The sequence below is a fragment of the Dendropsophus ebraccatus genome, chromosome 4 (assembly GCF_027789765.1).
Source record: "Dendropsophus ebraccatus isolate aDenEbr1 chromosome 4, aDenEbr1.pat, whole genome shotgun sequence".
NCBI lineage: Eukaryota > Metazoa > Chordata > Amphibia > Anura > Hylidae > Dendropsophus > Dendropsophus ebraccatus.
Genome location: NC_091457.1, coordinates 1,449,367 through 1,472,637, shown reverse-complemented (window position 1 = coordinate 1,472,637; position 23,271 = coordinate 1,449,367). Strand labels below are relative to the sequence as shown.

The 23,271-nt window shown below is 53.3% G+C and overlaps 1 protein-coding gene across 1 annotated transcript in view; it reads right to left on the bottom strand.

The window, feature by feature from the left end:
• PIK3C2A (phosphatidylinositol-4-phosphate 3-kinase catalytic subunit type 2 alpha) overlaps positions 1-23,271 on the bottom strand; it is a 98,572-nt gene that overhangs the window by 73,437 nt on the left and 1,864 nt on the right. The window contains exons 2-3 of the mRNA XM_069964984.1: positions 18,407-18,454; positions 5,974-7,073 (exon numbers count right to left, since the gene is read on the bottom strand). Coding sequence (XP_069821085.1) covers positions 5,974-7,026 — 1,053 coding nt within the window. The 5' untranslated portion in view covers positions 7,027-7,073; positions 18,407-18,454. The remainder of the gene's footprint in view (positions 1-5,973; positions 7,074-18,406; positions 18,455-23,271) is intronic.

The window sequence follows — 23,271 nt, the reverse complement described above, 5'->3', positions numbered from 1 at the left end:
CTATACAGAGGAGCCGCCTCACTATACAGATCACTATACAGAGGAGCAGCCTCACTATACAGATCACTATACAGAGGAGCCGCCTCACTATACAGATCACTATACAGATCACTATACAGAGGAGCCGCCTCTCTATACAGATCACTATACAGATCACTATACAGATCACTATACAGAGGAGCCGCCTCACTATACAGATCACTATACAGAGGAGCCGCCTCACTATACAGATCACTATACAGAGGAGCCGCCTCACTATACAGATCACTATACAGAGGAGCCTCCTCACTATACAGATCACTATACAGAGGAGCCGCCTCACTATACAGAGGAGCCGCCTCACTATACAGATCACTATACAGAGGAGCCTCCTCACTATACAGAGGAGCCGCCTCACTATACAGATCACTATACAGAGGAGCCTCCTCACTATACAGATCACTATACAGAGGAGCCGCCTCACTATACAGATCACTATACGGAGGAGCCGCATTATACAGATCACTATACAGAGGAGCCGCCTCACTATACAGATCACTATACAGAGGAGCCGCCTCACTATACAGATCACTATACAGAGGAGCCGCCTCACTATACAGATCACTATACAGAGGAGCAGCCCCTCACTAGACAGATCGCTATACAGAGAGCCGCCTCACTATACAGATCTACTAGTACAGAGGAGCCGCCTCACTAGTACAGATAGGTACTACAGAGGAGGCCCGCCTTCACTATACAGATCGCTATACAGAGGAGCCGCCTCACTATACAGATCGCTATACAGAGGAGCCGCCTCACTATACAGATCGCTATACAGAGGAGCCGCCTCACTATACAGATCACTATACAGATCACTATACAGAGGAGCCGCCTCACTATACAGATCACTATACAGAGGAGCCGCCTCACTATACAGATCACTATACAGATCACTATACAGAGGAGCCGCCTCACTATACAGATCACTATACAGATCGCTATACAGAGGAGCCGCCTCACTATACAGATCACTATACAGATCACTATACAGAGGAGCCGCCTCACTATACAGATCACTATACAGAGGAGCCGCCTCACTATACAGATCACTATACAGAGGAGCCGCCTCACTATACATCACTATACAGAGGAGCCGCCTCACTATACAGATCACTATACAGAGGAGCCGCCTCACTATACAGATCACTATACAGAGGAGCCGCCTCACTATACAGATCACTATACAGAGGAGCAGCCTCACTATACAGATCACTATACAGAGGAGCCGCCTCACTATACAGATCACTATACAGAGGAGCCGCCTCACTATACAGATCACTATACAGAGGAGCCTCCTCACTATACAGATCACTATACAGAGGAGCCGCCTCACTATACAGATCACTATACAGAGGAGCCGCCTCACTATACAGATCACTATACAGAGGAGCCGCCTCACTATACATCACTATACAGAGGAGCCGCCTCACTATACAGATCACTATACAGAGGAGCCGCCTCACTATACATCACTATACAGAGGAGCCGCCTCACTATACAGATCACTATACAGAGGAGCCGCCTCACTATACAGAGGAGCCGCCTCACTATACAGATCACTATACAGAGGAGCCGCCTCACTATACAGATCACTATACAGAGGAGCCGCCTCACTATACAGATCACTATACAGAGGAGCCGCCTCACTATACATCACTATACAGAGGAGCCGCCTCACTATACAGATCACTATACAGAGGAGCCGCCTCACTATGCAGATCACTATACAGAGGAGCCGCCTCACTATACATCACTATACAGAGGAGCCGCCTCACTATACAGATCACTATACAGAGGAGCCGCCTCACTATACAGATCACTATACAGAGGAGCCGCCTCACTATACAGATCACTATACAGAGGAGCCGCCTCACTATACAGATCACTATACAGAGGAGCCGCCTCACTATACAGATCACTATACAGAGGAGCCTCCTCACTATACAGATCACTATACAGAGGAGCCGCCTCACTATACAGATCACTATACAGAGGAGCCGCCTCACTATACAGATCACTATACAGAGGAGCCGCCTCACTATACAGATCACTATACAGAGGAGCCGCCTCACTATACAGATCACTATACAGAGGAGCTGCCTCACTATACAGATCACTATACAGAGGAGCCGCCTCACTATACAGAGGAGCCGCCTCACTATACATCACTATACAGAGGAGCCGCCTCACTATACAGATCACTATACAGATCACTATACAGAGGAGCCGCCTCACTATACAGATCACTATACAGAGGAGCCGCCTCACTATACAGAGGAGCCGCCTCACTATACATCACTATACAGATCACTATACAGATCACTATACAGAGGAGCCGCCTCACTATACAGATCACTATACAGAGGAGCCGCCTCACTATACAGATCACTATACAGATCACTATACAGAGGAGCCGCCTCACTATACAGATCACTATACAGAGGAGCCGCCTCACTATACAGATCACTATACAGAGGAGCCGCCTCACTATACAGATCACTATACAGATCACTATACAGAGGAGCCGCCTCACTATACAGATCACTATACAGAGGAGCCGCCTCACTATACAGATCACTATACAGAGGAGCCGCCTCACTATACAGATCACTATACAGAGGAGCCGCCTCACTATACAGATCACTATACAGAGGAGCCGCCTCACTATACATCACTATACAGAGGAGCCGCCTCACTATACATCACTATACAGAGGAGCCGCCTCACTATACAGATCACTATACAGAGGAGCCGCCTCACTATACAGATCACTATACAGAGGAGCCGCCTCACTATACAGATCACTATACAGAGGAGCCGCCTCACTATACAGATCACTATACAGAGGAGCCGCCTCACTATACAGAGGAGCCGCCTCACTATACAGATCACTATACAGAGGAGCCGCCTCACTATACAGATCACTATACAGAGGAGCCGCCTCACTATACAGATCACTATACAGAGGAGCCGCCTCACTATACAGATCGCTATACAGAGGAGCCGCCTCACTATACAGATCACTATACAGAGGAGCCGCCTCACTATACAGATCACTATACAGAGGAGCCGCCTCACTATACAGATCACTATACAGAGGAGCCGCCCTCACTATACATCACTATACAAGATCACTATACAGAGAGCGCCTCACCTATACAGAGGAGCCGCCTCACTATCAGATCACTATACAGAGGAGCCGCCTCACTATACATCACTATACAGAGGAGCCGCCTCACTATACAGATCGCTATACAGAGGAGCCGCCTCACTATACAGATCACTATACAGAGGAGCCGCCTCACTATACAGATCACTATACAGAGGAGCCGCCTCACTATACAGAAGAGCCGCCTCACTATACAGATCACTATACAGATCACTATACAGAGGAGCCGCCTCACTATACAGAGGAGCCGCCTCACTATACAGATCACTATACAGATCACTATACAGAGGAGCCGCCTCACTATACAGATCACTATACAGAGGAGCCGCCTCACTATACAGATCACTATACAGAGGAGCAGCCTCACTATACAGATCACTATACAGAGGAGCCGCCTCACTATACAGATCGCTATACAGAGGAGCCGCCTCACTATACAGATCACTATACAGAGGAGCCGCCTCACTATACAGATCACTATACAGAGGAGCCGCCTCACTATACAGAGGAGCCGCCTCACTATACAGATCACTATACAGATCACTATACAGATCACTATACAGATCACTATACAGATCACTATACAGATCACTATACAGAGGAGCCGCCTCACTATACAGATCACTATACAGAGGAGCCGCCTCACTATACAGATCACTATACAGAGGAGCCGCCTCACTATAAAGATCACTATACAGAGGAGCCGCCTCACTATACAGATCACTATACAGAGGAGCCGCCTCACTATACATCACTATACAGAGGAGCCGCCTCACTATACATCACTATACAGAGGAGCCGCCTCACTATACAGATCACTATACAGAGGAGCCGCCTCACTATACAGATCACTATACAGAGGAGCCGCCTCACTATACAGAGGAGCCGCCTCACTATACAGAGGAGCCGCCTCACTATACATCACTATACAGAGGAGCCGCCTCACTATACAGATCACTATACAGAGGAGCCGCCTCACTATACATCACTATACAGAGGAGCCGCCTCACTATACAGATCACTATACAGAGGAGCCGCCTCACTATACAGTCACTATACGAGGAGCCGCCTCACTATACAGATCACTATACAGAGGAGCCGCCTCACTAATACAGATCACTATACAGAGGAGCCGCCTCACTATACAGATCACTATACAGAGGAGCTGCCTCACTATACATCACTATACAGAGGAGACCGCCTCACTATACAGATCACTATACAGAGGAGCCGCCTCACTATACAGATCACTATAGCAGAGGAGCCGCCTCACTATACAGATCACTATACAGAGGAGCCGCCTCACTATACAGAACACTATACAGAGGAGCCGCCTCACTATACAGATCACTATACAGAGGAGCCGCCTCACTATACAGATCACTATACAGAGGAGGCCGCCTCACTATACAGATCACTATACAGAGGAGCCGCCTCACTATACAGATCACTATACAGAGGAGCCGCCTCACTATACAGATCACTATACAGAGGAGCCGCCTCACTATACAGATCACTATACAGAGGGAGCCCGCCTCACTATACAGATCACTATACAAGAGGAGCCCGCCTCCACTATACAGATCACTATACAGAGGAAGCCCGCCTCACTATATCAGATCACTATACAAGGAGGCGCGCCGGTCACTATACAGATCACTATAACAGAGGAGCAGCCTCACTATACATCACTATACAGAGGAGCCGCCTCACTATACAGATCACTATACAGAGGAGCCGCCTCACTATACAGATCACTATACAGAGGAGCCGCCTCACTATACCAGATCACTATACAGAGGAGCCGCCTCACTATACAGATCCTATACAGAGGAGCCGCCTCACTATACAGATCACTATACAGAGGAGCCGCACTCACTATACGAGGGAGCCGGCCTCACTATCAGTCACTATACAGAGACACGTCTATTAGATACTACGAGGAGCCGCCTCACTATACAGAGGAGCCGCCTCACTATACAGAGGAGCCGCCTCACTATACAGAGGGAGCCGCCTCACTATACAGATTCACTATACAGAGGAGTCCGCCTCCCTATAACAGATCACTATACAGAGGAGCCGCCTCACTATACAGATCACTATACAGAGGAGCCGCCTCACTATACAGATCACTATACAGAGGAGCCGCCTCACTATACAGATCACTATACAGAGGAGCCGCCTCACTATACAGATCACTATACAGAGGAGCCGCCTCACTATACAGATCACTATACAGAGGAGCCGCCTCACTATACAGATCACTATACAGAGGAGCCGCCTCACTATACAGAGGAGCCGCCTCACTATACAGAGGAGCCGCCTCACTATACAGAGGAGCCGCCTCACTATACAGAGGAGCCGCCTCACTATACAGAGGAGCCGCCTCACTATACAGAGGAGCCGCCTCACTATACAGATCACTATACAGAGGAGCCGCCTCACTATACATCACTATACAGAGGAGCCGCCTCACTATACATCACTATACAGAGGAGCCGCCTCACTATACAGATCACTATACAGAGGAGCCGCCTCACTATACAGATCACTATACAGAGGAGCCGCCTCACTATACAGATCACTATACAGAGGAGCCGCCTCACTATACATCACTATACAGAGGAGCCGCCTCACTATACGGAGGAGCCGCATTATACAGATCACTATATGGAAGAGCCCTGACATCTGCAGGACCCCCGCTCCTCCCTATTACACTGACAGCCCCAGATACCTCCGGGAACCCTGCTTGGCACGTCACTCACCTCGGTGCTCGGACTCCTGCCCGGCTGGCCGTGTGTTGAGCGCAGGTTTAGTGAATGGCTTCTGGCGACTGTGGCACCGGATGGAGATTTGCCCCCAGTCTTCCTCTCGGCGTACGGGCACGTGAGTGGCTTCTCCTCCAGTAACACGGCATCCCATGGATCACTTGCAGACGTCCCGGAGGGATCGGCCTCGCGGTTCACACTGAGAGGAGGATCCGCAGAGTCGATCAGGGGTTTACTGAGGGGATCTAGGTCTAACCAGTCAAACTTGCTGATGTCATGGGCGCTGTCTGCCCCTTCCACAGGGGATTCAGGCATCTGGCTTTGGGGGGTTTGGGGGTGACCATGGCTGGACTTCCCGTTCCTTACGAATTCTGAGGTCCGGGCTATTTTATCTAATAACTGTGCCATGTCAGGAGTCACCACACTAGAATATGGCGGCATGGATCCCCTCACAGAGAAGGGGGCACTTGTTGGCATGGTGAAAGGGAGGTAGGGGGTGGGCGCCGCTGGAAGACTGAGGAAGACGGGGTCCCTGCGCTGCATGGAGGGGTGGAGGCCATTCGGAAAGGGGTCACAGCGCCTCGGGTATGACGCGGAGAAGGCAGGCTGTATGGAGCAAGGCACTGGTGATGGCAGCCGCGACGTCCACTGACTGCTCTGGAATGAAGGAGTAAAACACTGTGCGGACACTACCGGGTGTAAGAGCGGCGACTGGGCTACTGCCAGGGGTTGCGGGGCCACCTCATCATAGCGGTCGTCCAGGAGGATCTTCTCTAGCTCGGCCAGGGGAAGCTTCTCAAGATCAAGGTTGTGTAGAGTCTTCTGGGCATCCACCTCCGGGAACACCATGAGGTCCTGGCTGGCGTCAGATCGGGGGTGTCCCCTGATGAAGGCGTTCCCTCCTAGCAGCCTCTTCTCTCTCCGCAGCTTATCTAAGGCCTCCGCCTCCATCTGTAAGGCCTCCTCCTTGCCGACGTCTTTTGTTCCGGTGGTGCGAGCGGATGGGGGGACGCTCTGCCTGAAGCCATTGCTGCTGGAGATCTGGGCCATACTGTGGCCAGGGGTCCGGCTCTAATGCCGATCCTCACATCTAAAATCTGAAGAAACAGAGGAAAAAATGAGGCATAAAGGTCACAGAAAACACTTACAGTGACACTGCCCTCCCCCCCCTGTTTTGCAGTAAATTTCATTGTGGTGCTTGTTCCAGTAAAAAGTAATCTTATTGTGTCACCTAGGTGGCGCTCTTCTTGACTGAAGCACCACTTGGCCCCGCCCACAACGGCTGTCATAGCCGTCTAGACCCCATCCCCTCAACGATCAGTGGAACGGGCCCGCCTAGAGGATTAGGCCCAACCCCTCTAGGTCGGCCCATACAAATGGCTGCCGAGGGGGCAGAGTCTGTGCGGCAATGACGTCACGGAGGAGTGAGGCATACAGTGGTGATGTGGGCGGGGCTAAGTGGCATTGTAGCGGTGAAGCCCCACCCAGGCAGCACAATCCACAGATGATAAAAGATCACTTTAAACTACAACTCCCAGCATGCTCTGACAACAGGTAAACCATCCCTCTAAACGGCAGGAGCAAGTGTAATATGGTTTGTATGCCGGAAACTTCCCCTACAACCCTGCTGTGAGGTCAGTGACATCCCATACCGCCCCCCCATCCCGTCCACAATGTATAGAGCCTCATCTAAAACCTGCAACACCACCGCAGAGCATTGCATAGCCAGCAGAGCGTCCAGCCAAACATACGGGGGAATAAGAAGCATCAGATCCAACATTTTATTCCATGATATAAGTATCTGATACAACAGAAGGAGAGAAGTTCCTATCTGGTGCAGTGTGTTTGCAGTTACAGAGGTCGGACGTTTCCTGGGGTCCTGACCAGGTTTGCGGACCCTGCAGCAGGATTGTGCCCCCCTCCTCATGCACATCATCTCCACAGCTTTCAGGTCTCAGGGATGTCGCTGGGGAGAACATTGAGATCTTGCACAGAGGCCAAGACCAGGAGGATTAACAGCCGTGTATTATATACTTATTATCCTCCTGTATGAGTGTGTATATATCTATCCCCATTCTGTGTAGGTATACAGCGGTGTATTATATACTTATTATCCCCCTCCTGTATGAGTGTGTATATATCTCCCCATTCTGTGTAGGTATACAGCAGTGTATTATATACTTATTATCCCCCTGTATGAGTGTATATATATCTCCATTCTGTGTAGGTATACAGCAGTGTATTATATACTTATTATCCTCCTGTATGAGTGTGTATATATCTATCCCCATTCTGTGTAGGTATACAGCGGTGTATTATATACTTATTATCCTCCTGTATGAGTGTATATATATCTCCATTCTGTGTAGGTATACAGCAGTGTATTATATACTTATTATCCTCCTGTATGAGTGTATATATATCTCCATTCTGTGTAGGTATACAGCAGTGTATTATATACTTATTATCCTCCTGTATGAGTGTGTATATATCTATCCCCATTCTGTGTAGGTATACAGCAGTGTATTATATACTTAATATCCCCCCTGTATGAGTGTATATATATCTCCATTCTGTGTAGGTATACAGCAGTGTATTATATACTTATTATCCCCCTGTATGAGTGTGTATATATCTCCATTCTGTGTAGGTATACAGCAGTGTATTATATACTTATTATCCTCCTGTATGAGTGTATATATATATATATATATATATATATATATATTCCCATTCTGTGTAGGTATACAGCAGTGTATTATATACTTATTATCCCCCTCCTGTATGAGTGTGTATATATATTCCCATTCTGTGTAGGTATACAGCAGTGTATTATATACTTATTATCCTCCTGTATGAGTGTGTATATATATATATATATATATATATATATATTCATATATATATATTCCCATTCTGTGTAGGTATACAGCAGTGTATTATATACTTATTATCCTCCTGTATGAGTGTATATATCTCTCCATTCTGTGTAGGTATACAGCAGTGTATTATATACTTATTATCCTCCAGTATGAGTGTGTATATATATATCCATTCTGTGTAGATATACAGCAGTGTATTATATACTTATTATCCTCCTCCTGTATGAGTGTGTATATATCTCCCCATTCTGTGTAGGTATACAGCAGTGTATTATATGCTTATTATCCTCCTGTATGAGTGTATATATATCTCCATTCTGTGTAGGTATACAGCAGTGTATTATATACTTATTATCCTCCTGTATGAGTATATATATCTCCATTCTGTGTAGGTATACAGCAGTGTATTATATACTTATTATCCTCCTCCTGTATGAGTGTGTATATATCTCTCCATTCTGTGTAGGTATACAGCAGTGTATTATATACTTATTATCCCCCTCCTGTATGAGTGTATATATCTCCCCATTCTGTGTAGGTATACAGCAGTGTATTATATACTTATTATCCTCCTGTATGAGTGTATATATATATCTCCATTCTGTGTAGGTATAAAGCAGTGTATTATATACTTATTATCCTCCTCCTGTATGAGTGTGTATATATCCCCATTCTGTGTAGGTATACAGTAGTGTATTATATACTTATTATCCCCCTCCTGTATGAGTGTGTATATACCTCTCCATTCTGTGTAGGTATACAGCAGTGTATTATATACTTATTATCCTCCTGTATGAGTGTGTATATATCTCCCCATTCTGTGTAGGTATACAGCAGTGTATTATATACTTATTATCCCCCCTGTATGAGTTTGTATATATCTCCCCATTCTGTGTAGGTATACAGCAGTGTATTATATACTTATTATCCTCCTCCTGTATGAGTGTGTATATATCTCCCCATTCTGTGTAGGTATACAGCAGTGTATTATATACTTATTATCCTCCTGTATGAGTGTGTATATATCTCCCCATTCTGTGTAGGTATACAGCAGTGTATTATATACTTATTATCCTCCTGTATGAGTGTGTTTATATATCCCCATTCTGTGTAGGTATACAGGAGTGTGTTATATACTTATTATCCCCCTCCTGTATGAGTGTGTATATATCTCCATTCTGTGTAGGTATACAGCAGTGTGTTATATACTTATTATCCTCCTCCTGTATGAGTGTGTATATATATCCCCATTCTGTGTAGGTATATGGCAGTGTATTACATACTTATTATCCCCCTGTATGAGTGTATATATCTCTTCATTCTGTGTAGGTATACAGCAGTGTATTATATACTTATTATCCTCCTGTATGAGTGTATATATCCCCCATCTGTGTAGGTATACGGCAGTGCATTATATACTTATTATCCCCCTCCTGTATGAGTGTGTATATATATCCCCATTCTGTGTAGGTATACAGCAGTGTATTATATACTTATTATCCTCCTGTATGAGTGTGTATATATATCCCCATTCTGTGTAGGTATACAGGAGTGTGTTATATACTTATTATCCTCCTCCTGTATGAGTGTGTATATATATCCCCATTCTGTGTAGGTATACAGCAGTGTATTATATACTTATTATCCCCCAGTATGAGTGTGTATATATCTCCATTCTGTGTAGGTATACAGCAATGTATTATATACTTATTATCCCCCTGTATGAGTGTGTATATATCTCCATTCTGTGTCGGTATACAGCAGTGTATTATATACTTATTATCCCCCTGTATGAGTGTGTATATATATCTCTCTATTCTGTGTAGGTATACAGCAGTGTATTATATACTTGTTATCCTCCTCCTGTATGAGTGTGTATATATCTCTCCATTCTGTGTAGGTATACAGCAGTGTATTATATACTTATTATCCTCCTGTATGAGTGTGTATATATATATATATCCATTCTGTGTAGGTATACAGCTGTGTATTATATACTTATTATCCTCCTCCTGTATGAGTGTGTATATATCCCCATTCTGTGTAGGTATACAGCAGTGTATTATATACTTATTATCCTTCTGTATGAGTGTGTATATATATCCATTCTGTGTAGGTATACAGCAGTGTATTATATACTTATTATCCTTCTGTATGAGTGTGTATATATATCCATTCTGTGTAGGTATACAGCAGTGTATTATATACTTATTATCCCCCTCCTGTATGAGTGTGTATATATAACCCCATTCTGTGTAGGTATACAGCAGTGTATTATATACTTATTATCCTCCTGTATGAGTGTATATATCTCTCCATTCTGTGTAGTATACAGCAGTGTATTATATACTTATTATCCTCCTGTATGAGTGTGTATATGTCTCCCCATTCTGTGTAGGTATACAGCAGTGTATTATATTCTTATATATACACTCATACAGGAGGGTAATATCTCCATTCTGTGTAGGTATACAGCAGTGTACTATATACTTATTATCCTCCTGTATTAGTGTATATATATCTCCCCATTCTGTGTAGGTATACAGCAGTGTATTATATACTTATTATCCTCCTGTATGAGTGTGTATATATCTCCCCATTCTGTGTAGGTATACAGCAGTGTATTATATTCTTATTACCCTCCTGTATGAGTGTATATATATCTCCATTCTGTGTAGGTATACAGCAGAGTATTATATACTTATTAGCCCCCTGTATGAGTGTGTATATATCTCCATTCTGTGTAGGTATAGAGCAGAGTATTATATACTTATTATCCCCCTCCTGTATGAGTGTGTATATATCTTCATTCTGTGTAGGTATACAGCAGTGCATTATATACTTATTATCCTCCTGTATGAGTGTGTATATATCTCCATTCTGTGTAGGTATACACCAATGTGTTATATACTTATTATCCCCCTGTATGAGTGTGTATATATCTCCTCATTAAGTGTAGGTATACAGCTGTGTAATATATACTTATTATCCCCCTCCTGTATGTGTGTGTGTATATATATATATATATATCAGGAATACGGATGACACTACATGGTTCTCGACTTTCACCACAAGAATGCAGGTAATGGCAGTTACACGTGGTGCAGCAGGGGGCGCTCATAGTCCTGACCAAGGTACCAGCCAGGGGCAGCATCACATGACTTCTTGGCACCATATACACCAGGAGGCCTCAACTGGCAGACCACAGTGCGAACACGGACCCCCGCTGCAGCTCAGTATACCTGTATACGGAGCGGCGTTGCTCCCCTCTGTACAGTAACTATGAGCGCTCATAGTCAGAGTGCAGCAGCCATTGGCTCCCTCCCTGTCAGTCACCCCTCACTGGCCGCAGCGGTCACAAGAGGCCACTCTCTGCCTCAGGTGCCGGCACTTAAGTGACGTCTCTGCGCCGGCGCCAGGACAAAGGGAGATCGGCCTCTGGACCCAGATGAGTATAAGTGTTTGTTTTTTTATGTTATATGCTATATGGGAGGGGGGGGTTATATAATACTGGAGAGCACACAGAGAGGTCTCTATACTACTGGGGGAGAGCGCACAGGGGCGCTATATACTACTGGGGGAGGGCGCACAGGGGCGCTATATACTACTGGGGGAGGGCGCACAGGGGCGCTATATACTACTGGGGGAGGGCGCACAGGGGCGCTATATACTACTGGGGGAGAGCGCACAGGGGCGCTATATACTACTGGGGGAGGGCGCACAGGGGCGCTATATACTAATGGGGGAGGGCGCACAGGGGCGCTATATACTACTGGGGGAGGGCGCACAGGGGCGCTATATACTACTGGGGGAGAGCGCACAGGGGCGCTATATACTACTGGGGGAGCGCACAGGGGCACTATATACTATTGGGGGAGCGCACAGGGGCACTATATACTATTGGGGGAGCGCACAGGGGCACTATATACTATTGGGGGAGCGCACAGGGGCACTATATACTACTGGGGGAGCGCACAGGGGCACTATATATACTACTGGGGGAGCGCACAGGGGCACTATATATACTACTGGGGGAGCGCACAGGGGCACTATATATACTACTGGGGGAGCGCACAGGGGCACTATATACTACTGGGGGAGAGAGAGCACAGGGGCACTATATACTACTGGGGGAGCGCACAGGGTCACTATATACTACTGGGGGAGCGCACAGGGGCACTATATACTACTGGGGGAGCGCACAGGGGCACTATATACTACTGGGGGAGAGAGAGCACAGGGGCACTATATACTACTGGGGGGAGAGAGAGCACAGGGGCACTATATACTACTGGGGGAGCGCACAGGGGCACTATATACTACTGGGGGAGAGAGAGCACAGGGGCACTATATACTACTGGGGGAGAGAGAGCACAGGGGCACTATATACTACTGGGGGAGCGCACAGGGGCACTATATACTACTGGGGGAGCGCACAGGGGCACTATATACTACTGGGGGAGAGAGAGCACAGGGGCACTATATACTACTGGGGGAGCGCACAGGGGCACTATATACTACTGGGGGAGCGCACAGGGGCACTATATACTACTGGGGGAGAGAGAGCACAGGGGCACTATATACTACTGGGGGAGCGCACAGGGGCACTATATACTACTGGGGGAGAGAGAGCACAGGGGCACTATATACTACTGGGGGAGCGCACAGGGGCACTATATATACTACTGGGGGAGCGCACAGGGGCACTATATATACTACTGGGGGAGCGCACAGGGGCACTATATATACTACTGGGGGAGCGCACAGGGGCACTATATACTACTGGGGAGAGAGAGCACAGGGGCACTATATACTACTGGGGGAGCGCACAGGGGCACTATATACTACTGGGGGAGCGCACAGGGGCACTATATACTACTGGGGAGCGCACAGGGGCACTATATACTACTGGGGGAGAGAGAGCACAGGGGCACTATATACTACTGGGGGAGAGAGAGCACAGGGGCACTATATACTACGGGGGGAGCGCACAGGGGCACTATATACTACTGGGGGAGCGCACAGGGGCACTATATACTACTGGGGGAGAGAGAGCACAGGGGCACTATATACTACTGGGGGAGAGAGAGCACAGGGGCACTATATACTACTGGGGGAGCGCACAGGGGCACTATATACGACTGGGGGAGCGCACAGGGGCGCTATATACTCCTGGGGGAGAGAGAGCACAGGGGCACTATATACTACTGGGGGAGCGCACAGGGGCACTATATACTACTGGGGGAGCGCACAGGGGCACTATATACTACTGGGGGAGAGAGAGCACAGGGGCACTATATACTACGGGGGGAGCGCACAGGGGCACTATATACTACTGGGGGAGAGAGAGCACAGGGGCACTATATACTACTGGGGGAGCGCACAGGGGCACTATATACTACTGGGGGAGCGCACAGGGGCACTATATAAGGGCTGGTGATAGAGAAAAAAAATGCCAGTTTTCCCACTAATAAGCAGCAATTCTGTATGTAAATAGTTCGACAACATTTCTGAAACGTTAACAAAACACTTTTTCCTACTGATGTTCAGCTCGGACCTTCACCTGACAATAGACCCCGGTAAGTGACCTACACTAAAAGTTGTTGAGTACCCCTGCTATACACGGTCAGCACCACATACAGATTATCAGCCGCTCTGTTATACGTCGGACGCATGGTCTGGGACAGGCGGAGGGGAGCACCTTCCAATCCCTAGTGTTCACTATGACAGCAGCTCTGATTATTTCCACAGTCCCCAGGTCCCAGTTCACTACAACCCCCAGTCCCCAGAGACGCTGTGTACAGTAGTTCTGATCATTTCCCATTGATATGTATAAATAGGTCTGGGCTAGCAGCCAGCCGACAACGAGCCACCCAGAACATGGCGCCGGAGATAGAGGCCCGTCGGAATGCGCGACGCGTGCGCTCCGGTGTCTCTACAGACATACACAACATGGCGGCATGAAAGGTGATTAACCCCACACACGTTGGAGGGGATAAGGAGTATACAGGACGGGCGCTGCTGTCTGCCAGGAGCTCATTGCTGCTGTCTCAATGTCTGACTTCAGCTCAAGAAAAAACAAGAGGGTTCTGGACTACTGCCCCCACCATCCTCCTCCTCAGCCCTACTCCCATCCCCACCATCCTCCTCAGCACTACTCCCATCCCCACCATCCTCCTCAGCCCTACTCCCAGCCCCACCATCCTCCTCAGCACTACTCCCATCCCCACCATCCTCCTCAGCACTACTCCCATCCCCACCATCCTCCTCAGCACTACTCCCATCCCCACCATCCTCCTCAGCACTACTCCCATCCCCACCATCCTCCTCAGCACTACTCCCATCCCCATCCTCCTCCTCAGCACTACTCCCATCCCCACCATCCTCCTCAGCACTACTCCCATCCCCACCATCCTCCTCAGCACTACTCCCATCCCCACCATCCTCCTCCTCAGCCCTACTCCCATCCCCACCATCCTCCTCCTCAGCACTACTCCCATCCCCACCATCCTCCTCAGCACTACTCCCATCCCCACCATCCTCCTCAGCCCTACTCCCAGCCCCACCATCCTCCTCAGCACTACTCCCATCCCCACCATCCTCCTCAGCACTACTCCCATCCCCACCATCCTCCTCAGCACTACTCCCCCCACCATCCTCCTCAGCACTACTCCCATCCCCACCATCCTCCTCAGCACTACTCCCATCCCCATCCTCCTCCTCAGCACTACTCCCATCCCCACCATCCTCCTCAGCCCTACTCCCATCCCCACCATCCTCCTCAGCACTACTCCCATCCCCACCATCCTCCTCCTCAGCCCTACTCCCATCCCCACCATCCTCCTCCTCAGCACTACTCCCATCCCCACCATCCTCCTCAGCACTACTCCCATCCCCACCATCCTCCTCAGCCCTACTCCCATCCCCACCATCCTCCTCAGCCCTACTCCCATCCCCACCATCCTCCTCAGCCCTACTCCCATCCCCACCATCCTCCTCAGCCCTACTCCCATCCCCACCATCCTCCTCAGCACTACTCCCACTACCCTCCTGCGTACTATTCCCCCACATCCTCCTCCCTTGCACTACTACCCCCCATCACCATCCTCATCTCTCGCATTCCTACCACCCATTACCATCCTCATCCCTCCCACTACTCCCCCTTCTCCTCCGCACTATCCCCCCCCCATCCACCTTCGCACTACTCCCACCACCATCCTCTTCCTCCCAGCCAGATCCTTCCTCCCAGTATCACACCAGGATGTCAGGCTCTTCCTGCTTCACAGACGGGATCCTGCCAGAAACTAAAGGTTACCGCTCGTTATCTGCTGTCAGCCCCTCCAGCAGTGACAGTCACCTGATGAGACCCCCACTCCCACACACACTCCAAACTGCACTTAAGGGGCACCCTGGCAGGGAGGTGATTTTTTTCAGTATGGCTGGGGAGGGGATGGGTAACAGGGACGTCCACTTCCCTTCCGGGCTTCAATGCTGAGGGCGACATCCAGCTGCTCTCGTCCCCCGACAGCTTCCTGGGCTTCACACGTGACGGATCAGGCCGCTCGGCCAGTCAGCTGGGGTCCGTCCTCTGCTCCCGTCCCCCAGCAGCTTCCTTGGCTTCACACGTGACGGTTCAGGCCGCTCGGCCAGTCAGCTGGGGTCCGTCCTCTGCTCCTGTCCCCTGGCCACTTCTTGGGCTTCACACATGACGGTTCAGGCCGCTCAGCCAGTCAGCTGGGGGTCCGTCCTCTGCTCCCGTCCCCTGGCAACTTCCTGGGCTTCACACATGACGGTTCAGGCCGCTCAGCCAGTCAGCTGGGGTCCGTCCTCTGCTCCCGTCCCCTGGCAACTTCCTGGGCTTCACACGTGACGGTTCAGGCCGCTCGGCCAGTCAGCTGGGGTCCGTCCTCTGCTCCCGTCCCCTGGCCACTTCTTGGGCTTCACACATGACGGTTCAGGCCGCTCAGCCAGTCAGCTGGGGTCCGTCCTCTGCTCCCGTCCCCTGGCAACTTCCTGGGCTTCACACATGACGGTTCAGGCCGCTCAGCCAGTCAGCTGGGGTCCGTCCTCTGCTCCCGTCCCCTGGCAACTTCCTGGGCTTCACACGTGACGGTTCAGGCCGCTCGGCCAGTCAGCTGGGGTCCGTCCTCTGCTCCCGTCCCCTGGCAACTTCCTGGGCTTCACACGTGACGGTTCAGGCCGCTCGGCCAGTCAGCTGGGGTCCGTCCTCTGCTCCTGTCCCCCAGCAACTTCCTGGGCTTCACACATGACGGTTCAGGCTGCTTGACCAGTCAGCTGGGGTCCGTCCTCTGCTCCTGTCCCCCGGCAGCTTCCTGGGCTTCACACGTGACGGTTCAGGCCGCTCGGCGAGTCAGCTGGGGTCCGTCCTCTGCTCCTGTCGCCCTCAGTGCTGGAGCTTGGAAGGTTAGTGGAAGTCATTGTTATCCTCCCCCTCCACGGCTATACATCTCCCATCTGGGGTTCCCCTTTACAGGGCAACTCCATGTTGAGGCTGATGTAGCGATCAACATTAACCCCTTCCTGTGACAGCTAGGTCACCATTAAACCCTCTATAACTCCTCCTGGTAACGCATAAACAGACAAAAGAGGAGCGAGAGTGCAAAGGCCAAACCGCACACGCTGAGAGCGAGGGGCGAGCCGCACACACACACAGGGGCCGAGAGAGAGCGAGGGGCGAGCCGCACACACACACAGGGGCCGAGAGAGAGCGAGGGGCGAGCCGCACACACACACAGGGGCCGAGAGAGAGCGAGGGGCGAGCCGCACACACACACACAGGGGCCGAGAGAGAGCGAGGGGCGAGCCGCACACACACACACAGGGGCCGAGAGAGAGCGAGGGGCGAGCAGCACACACACACACAGGGGCCGAGAGAGAGCGAGGGGCGAGCCGCACACACACACAGGGGCCGAGAGAGAGCGAGGGGCGAGCCGCACACACACACAGGGGCCGAGAGAGAGCGAGGGGCGAGCCGCACACACACACAGGGGCCGAGAGAGAGCGAGGGGCGAGCCGCACACACACACAGGGGCCGAGAGAGAGCGAGGGGCGAGCCGCACACACACACAGGGGCCGAGAGAGAGCGAGGGGCGAGCCGCACACACACACAGGGGCCGAGAGAGAGCGAGGGGCGAGCCGCACACACACACAGGGGCCGAGAGAGAGAGCGAGGGGCGAGCCACACACACACACAGGGGCCGAGAGAGAGCGAGGGGCGAGCCGCACACACACACAGGGGCCGAGAGAGCGAGGGGCGAGCGGCACACACACAGGGGCCGAGAGAGAGCGAGGGGCGAGCGGCACACACACAGGGGCCGAGAGAGAGCGAGGGGCGAGCCGCACACACACAGGGGCCGAGAGAGAGCGAGGGGCGAGCCGCACACACACACAGGGGCCGAGAGAGAGCGAGGGGCGAGCCGCACACACACACAGGGGCTGAGAGAGAGCGAGGGGCGAGCCGCACACACACAGGGGCCGAGAGAGAAAAGGACAAGCCACACACACGGACTGTACCACACAAAACTCACCTGAAAACCTGCAGCGCAGAGATCAGGCACAGGGGGCGCTCCATCACCCTGTACAGAGATAAAGAAAATTATCAACACCTGAGAAAGCACAAAACAAAATTTCACTGACCACCCTCCCCCTCCTCACATACCGGTCACTGTCCCCCCTCCCCCTCCTCACATACCGGTCACTGTCCCCCCCCCCCCCCCCTCCTCCTCACATACCGGTCACTGTCCCTCCCCCCCCCCTCCTCCTCACATACCGGTCACTGTCCCCCCTCCTCCTCACATACCGGTCACTGTCCCCCCTCCTCCTCCCCACATACCGGTCACTGTCCCCCCTCCTCCTCCTCCTCACATACCGGTCACTGTCCCCCCTCCTCCTCACATACCGGTCACTGTCCCCCCTCCTCCTCCCCACATACCGGTCACTGTCCCCCCTCCTCCTCCTCACATACCGGTCACTGTTCCTCCTCCTCCTCCTCACACACCGGTCACTGTCCCTCCTCCTCCTCCTCCTCACATACCGGTCACTGTCTCCCCCCCCCCCTCCTCCTCACATACCGGTCACTATCCCCCTCACATACCGGTCACTGTCCCCCGTCCTCCTCCTCACACACCGGTCACTGTCCCCCCCCCCCCTCCTCCTCACATACCGGTCACTGTCCCCCCTCCTCCTCCTCCTCACATACCGGTCACTGTCCCCCCCCCCCCCTCCTCCTCACATACCGGTCACTGTCCCCCCCCCCTCCTCCTCACATACCGGTCACTGTCCCCCCCCCCTCCTCCTCACATACCGGTCACTGTCCCCTCCTCCTCCTCCTCACATACCGGTCACTGTCCCCCCCCCTCCTCCTCCTCACACACCGGTCACTGATCCCCCCCCCTCCTCCTCCTCACACACCGGTCACTGTCCCTCCCCCCCCCCTCCTCCTCATATACCGGTCACCTTCCTTTCCTCCCCCCCCCCCCTTCTTACATACCGGTCACTGTCCCCCCTCCTCCTCCTCACACACCGGTCACTGTCCCCCCTCCTCCTCCTCACATACCGGTCACTGTCCCCCCCCCCCCCCCCTCACATACCGGTCACTGTCCCTCCCCCCCCCTCCTCCTCACATACCGGTCACTGTCCCCCCCCTCTCCCCCTCACATACCGGTCACTGTCCCCCCTCCTCCTCCTCACATACCGCTCACTGTCCCCCCTCCTCCTCCTCACATACCGGTCACTGTCCCCCCCCTCCTCCCCCTCACATACCAGTCACTGTCCCCCCTCCTCCTCCTCACATACCGGTCACTGTCCCCCCTCCTCCTCCTCACATACCGGTCACTGTCCCCCCTCCTCCTCCTCCTCACATACCGGTCACTGTCCCCCCTCCTCCTCCTCCTCACATACCAGTCACTGCCCCCCCTCCTCCTCACATACCGGTCACTGTCCCCCCTCCTCCTCACATACCGGTCACTGTCCCCCCCCCTCCTCCTCACATACCGGTCACTGTCCCCCCCCCCCTCCTCCTCACATACCGGTCACTGTCCCCCCCCCCTCCTCCTCACATACCAGTCACTGTCCCCCCTCCTCCTCCTCCTCACATACCAGTCACTGTCCCCCTCCTCCTCACATACCAGTCACTGTCCCCCTCCTCCTCACATACCAGTCACTGTACCCCCTCCTCCTCCTCCTCACATACCAGTCACTGTCCCCCCTCCTCCTCCTCACATACCAGTCACTGTCCCCCCTCCTCCTCCTCACATACCGGTCACTGTCCCCCCTCCTCCTCCTCACATACCGGTCACTGTCCCCCCTCCTCCTCTTCCTCACATACCGGTCACTGTCCCCCCTCCTCCTCCTCCTCACATACCGGTCACTGTCCCCCCTCCTCACCCTCCTATACCGGTCACTGTCCCTCCCCCTCCCCTCCTCCTCACATACCGGTCACTGTCCCCCCCCCCCCCCCTCCTCACATACCGGTCACTGTCCCCCCTCCTCCTCCTCACATACCGGTCACTGTCCCCCCTCCTCCTCCTCCTCACATACCGGTCACTGTCCCCCCTCCTCCTCCTCACACACTGGTCACTGTCCCTCCTCCTCCTCCTCCTCACATACCGGTCACTGTCCCCCCTCCTCCTCCTCACACACCAGTCACTGTCCCTCCTCCTCCTCACATACCGGTCACTGTCCCCCCCCCCTCCTCCTCACATACCGGTCACTGTCCCCCCCCCTCCTCCTCCTCACATACCGGTCACTGTCCCCCCCCCCTCCTCCTCCTTCTCACATACCGGTCACTGTCCCCCCCCCCTCCTCCTCCTCACATACCGGTCACTGTCCCCCCCCTCCTCCTCCTCCTCACATACCGGTCACTGTCCCCCCCCCCCCTCCTCCTCACATACCGGTCACTGTCCCCCTCCTCCTCCTCCTCACATACCGGTCACTGTCCCCCCTCCTCCTCCTCACATACCGGTCACTGTCCCCCCTCCTCCTTCTCACATACCGGTCACTGTCCCCCCTCCTCCTCCTGCTCACATACCGGTCACTGTCCCCCCCCCTCCTCCCCCTCACATACCGGTCACTGTCCCCCCCCCCCCTCCTCACATACCGGTCACTGTCCCCCCCCCCCTCCTCCTCCTCACATACCGGTCACTGTCCCCCCTCCTCCTCCTCCTCACATACCGGTCACTGTCCCCCCCCCCCTCCTCCTCACATACCGGTCACTGTCCCCCCCCCTCCTCCCCCTCACATACCGGTCACTGTCCCCCTCCTCCTCCTCACATACCGGTCACTGTCCCCCCCCCCCTCCTCACATACCGGTCACTGTCCCCCCCTCCTCCCCCTCACATACCGGTCACTGTCCCCCTCCTCCTCCTCCTCACATACCGTCACTGTCCCCCCCCTCCTGCCCCTCACATACCGTCACTGTCCCCCCTCCTCCTCCTCACATACCGGTCACTGTCCCCCCCCCTCCTCCTCACATACCGGTCACTGTCCCCCCCCCCTCCTCCTCACATACCGGTCACTGTACCTCCCCCTCCTCCTCCTCCTCACATACCGGTCACTGTCCCCCCCCCCTCCTCCTCACATACCGGTCACTGTCCCCCCCCTCCTACTCCTCACATACCGGTCACTGTCCCCCCTCCTCCTCCTCACATACCGGTCACTGTCCCCCCTCCTCCTCCTCCTCACACACCGGTCACTGTCCCTCCCCCCCCCCCCTCCTCCTCACACACCGGTCACTGTCCCTCCCCCCCCCCTCCTCCTCACATACCGGTCACTGTCCCCCCTCCTCCTCACATACCGGTCACTGTCCCTCCTCCTCCTCACATACCGGTCACTGTCCCCCCTCCTCCTCCTCCTCACATACCGGTCACTGTCCCCCCTCCTCCTCCTCCTCACATACCGGTCACTGTCCCCCCTCCTCCTCCTCCTCACATACCGGTCACTGTCCCCCCTCCTCCTCCTCCTATACCGGTCACTGTCCCCCCTCCTCCTCACATACCGGTCACTGTCCCCCCTCCTCCTCCTCCTCACATACCGGTCACTGTCCCCCCTCCTCCTCCTCACATACCGGTCACTGTCCCCCCTCCTCCTCCTCCTCACATACCGGTCACTGTCCCCCCTCCTCCTCCTCACATACCGGTCACTGTCCCCCCTCCTCCTCCTCACATACCGGTCACTGTCCCCCCTCCTCCTCCTCACATACCGGTCACTGTCCCCCCCCCCCCCCCTCCTCCTCCTCACATACCGGTCACTGTCCCTCCTCCCCCCCTCCTCCTCACATACCGGTCACTGTCCCCCCCCCCCCCCTCCTCCTCCTCACATACCGGTCACTGTCCCCCCCCCCCCCCCTCCTCCTCACATACCGGTCACTGTCCCCCCTCCTCCTCACATACCGGTCACTGTCCCCCCCCCCTCCTCCTCACATACCGGTCACTGTCCCCCCCCCCCCCCCTCACAGATACCGGTCCACTATCCCCCCTCCTCCTCCTCACACACCGGTCACTGTCCCCCCCCCTCCTCCTCACATACCGGTCACTGTCCCCCCCCCCCCTCCTCCTCACATACCGGTCACTGTCCCCCCCCCCCCTCCTCCTCCTCACATACCGGTCACTATCCCCCCTCCTCCTCCTCACACACCGGTCACTGATCCCCCCCCCTCCTCCTCCTCACACACCGGTCACTGTCCCTCCCCCCCCCCCTCCTCCTCATATACCGGACACCTTCCTTTCCTCCCCCCCCCCTTCTTACATACCGGTCACTGTCCCCCCTCCTCCTCCTCACACACCGGTCACTGTCCCCCCTCCTCCTCCTCACATATCGGTCACTGTCCCCCCCCCCTCCCCCTCACCTACTGGTCACTGTCCCTCCCCCCCCCCCCCTCCTCCTCACATACCGGTCACTGTCCCCCCTCCTCCTCACATACCGGTCACTGTCCCCCCCTCTCCCCTCACATACACGGTCCACTGTCCCCCCCTCCTCCTCCTCACATACCGGTCACTGTCCCCCCCTCCTCCTCCTCACATACCATCACTGTCCCCCCTCCTCCTCCTCCTCCTCACACACCGGTCACTGTCCCTCCTCCTCCTCCTCACATACCGGTCACTGTCCCCCCCCCCTCCTCCTCACATACCGGTCACTATCCCCCTCCTCCCCCTCACATACCGGTCACTGTCCCCCCTCCTCCTCCTCACATACCGGTCACTGTCCCCCCCCCCCTCCTCCTCACATACCGGTCACTGTCCCCCCCCCCCCCTCCTTCTCACATACCGGTCACTGTCCCCCCCCCCCTCACATACCGGTCACTGTCCCCCCCCCCCCCCTCCTCCTCACATACCGGTCACTGTCGTCCCCCCCCTCCTCCTCACATACCGGTCACTGTCCCCTCCTCCTCCTCCTC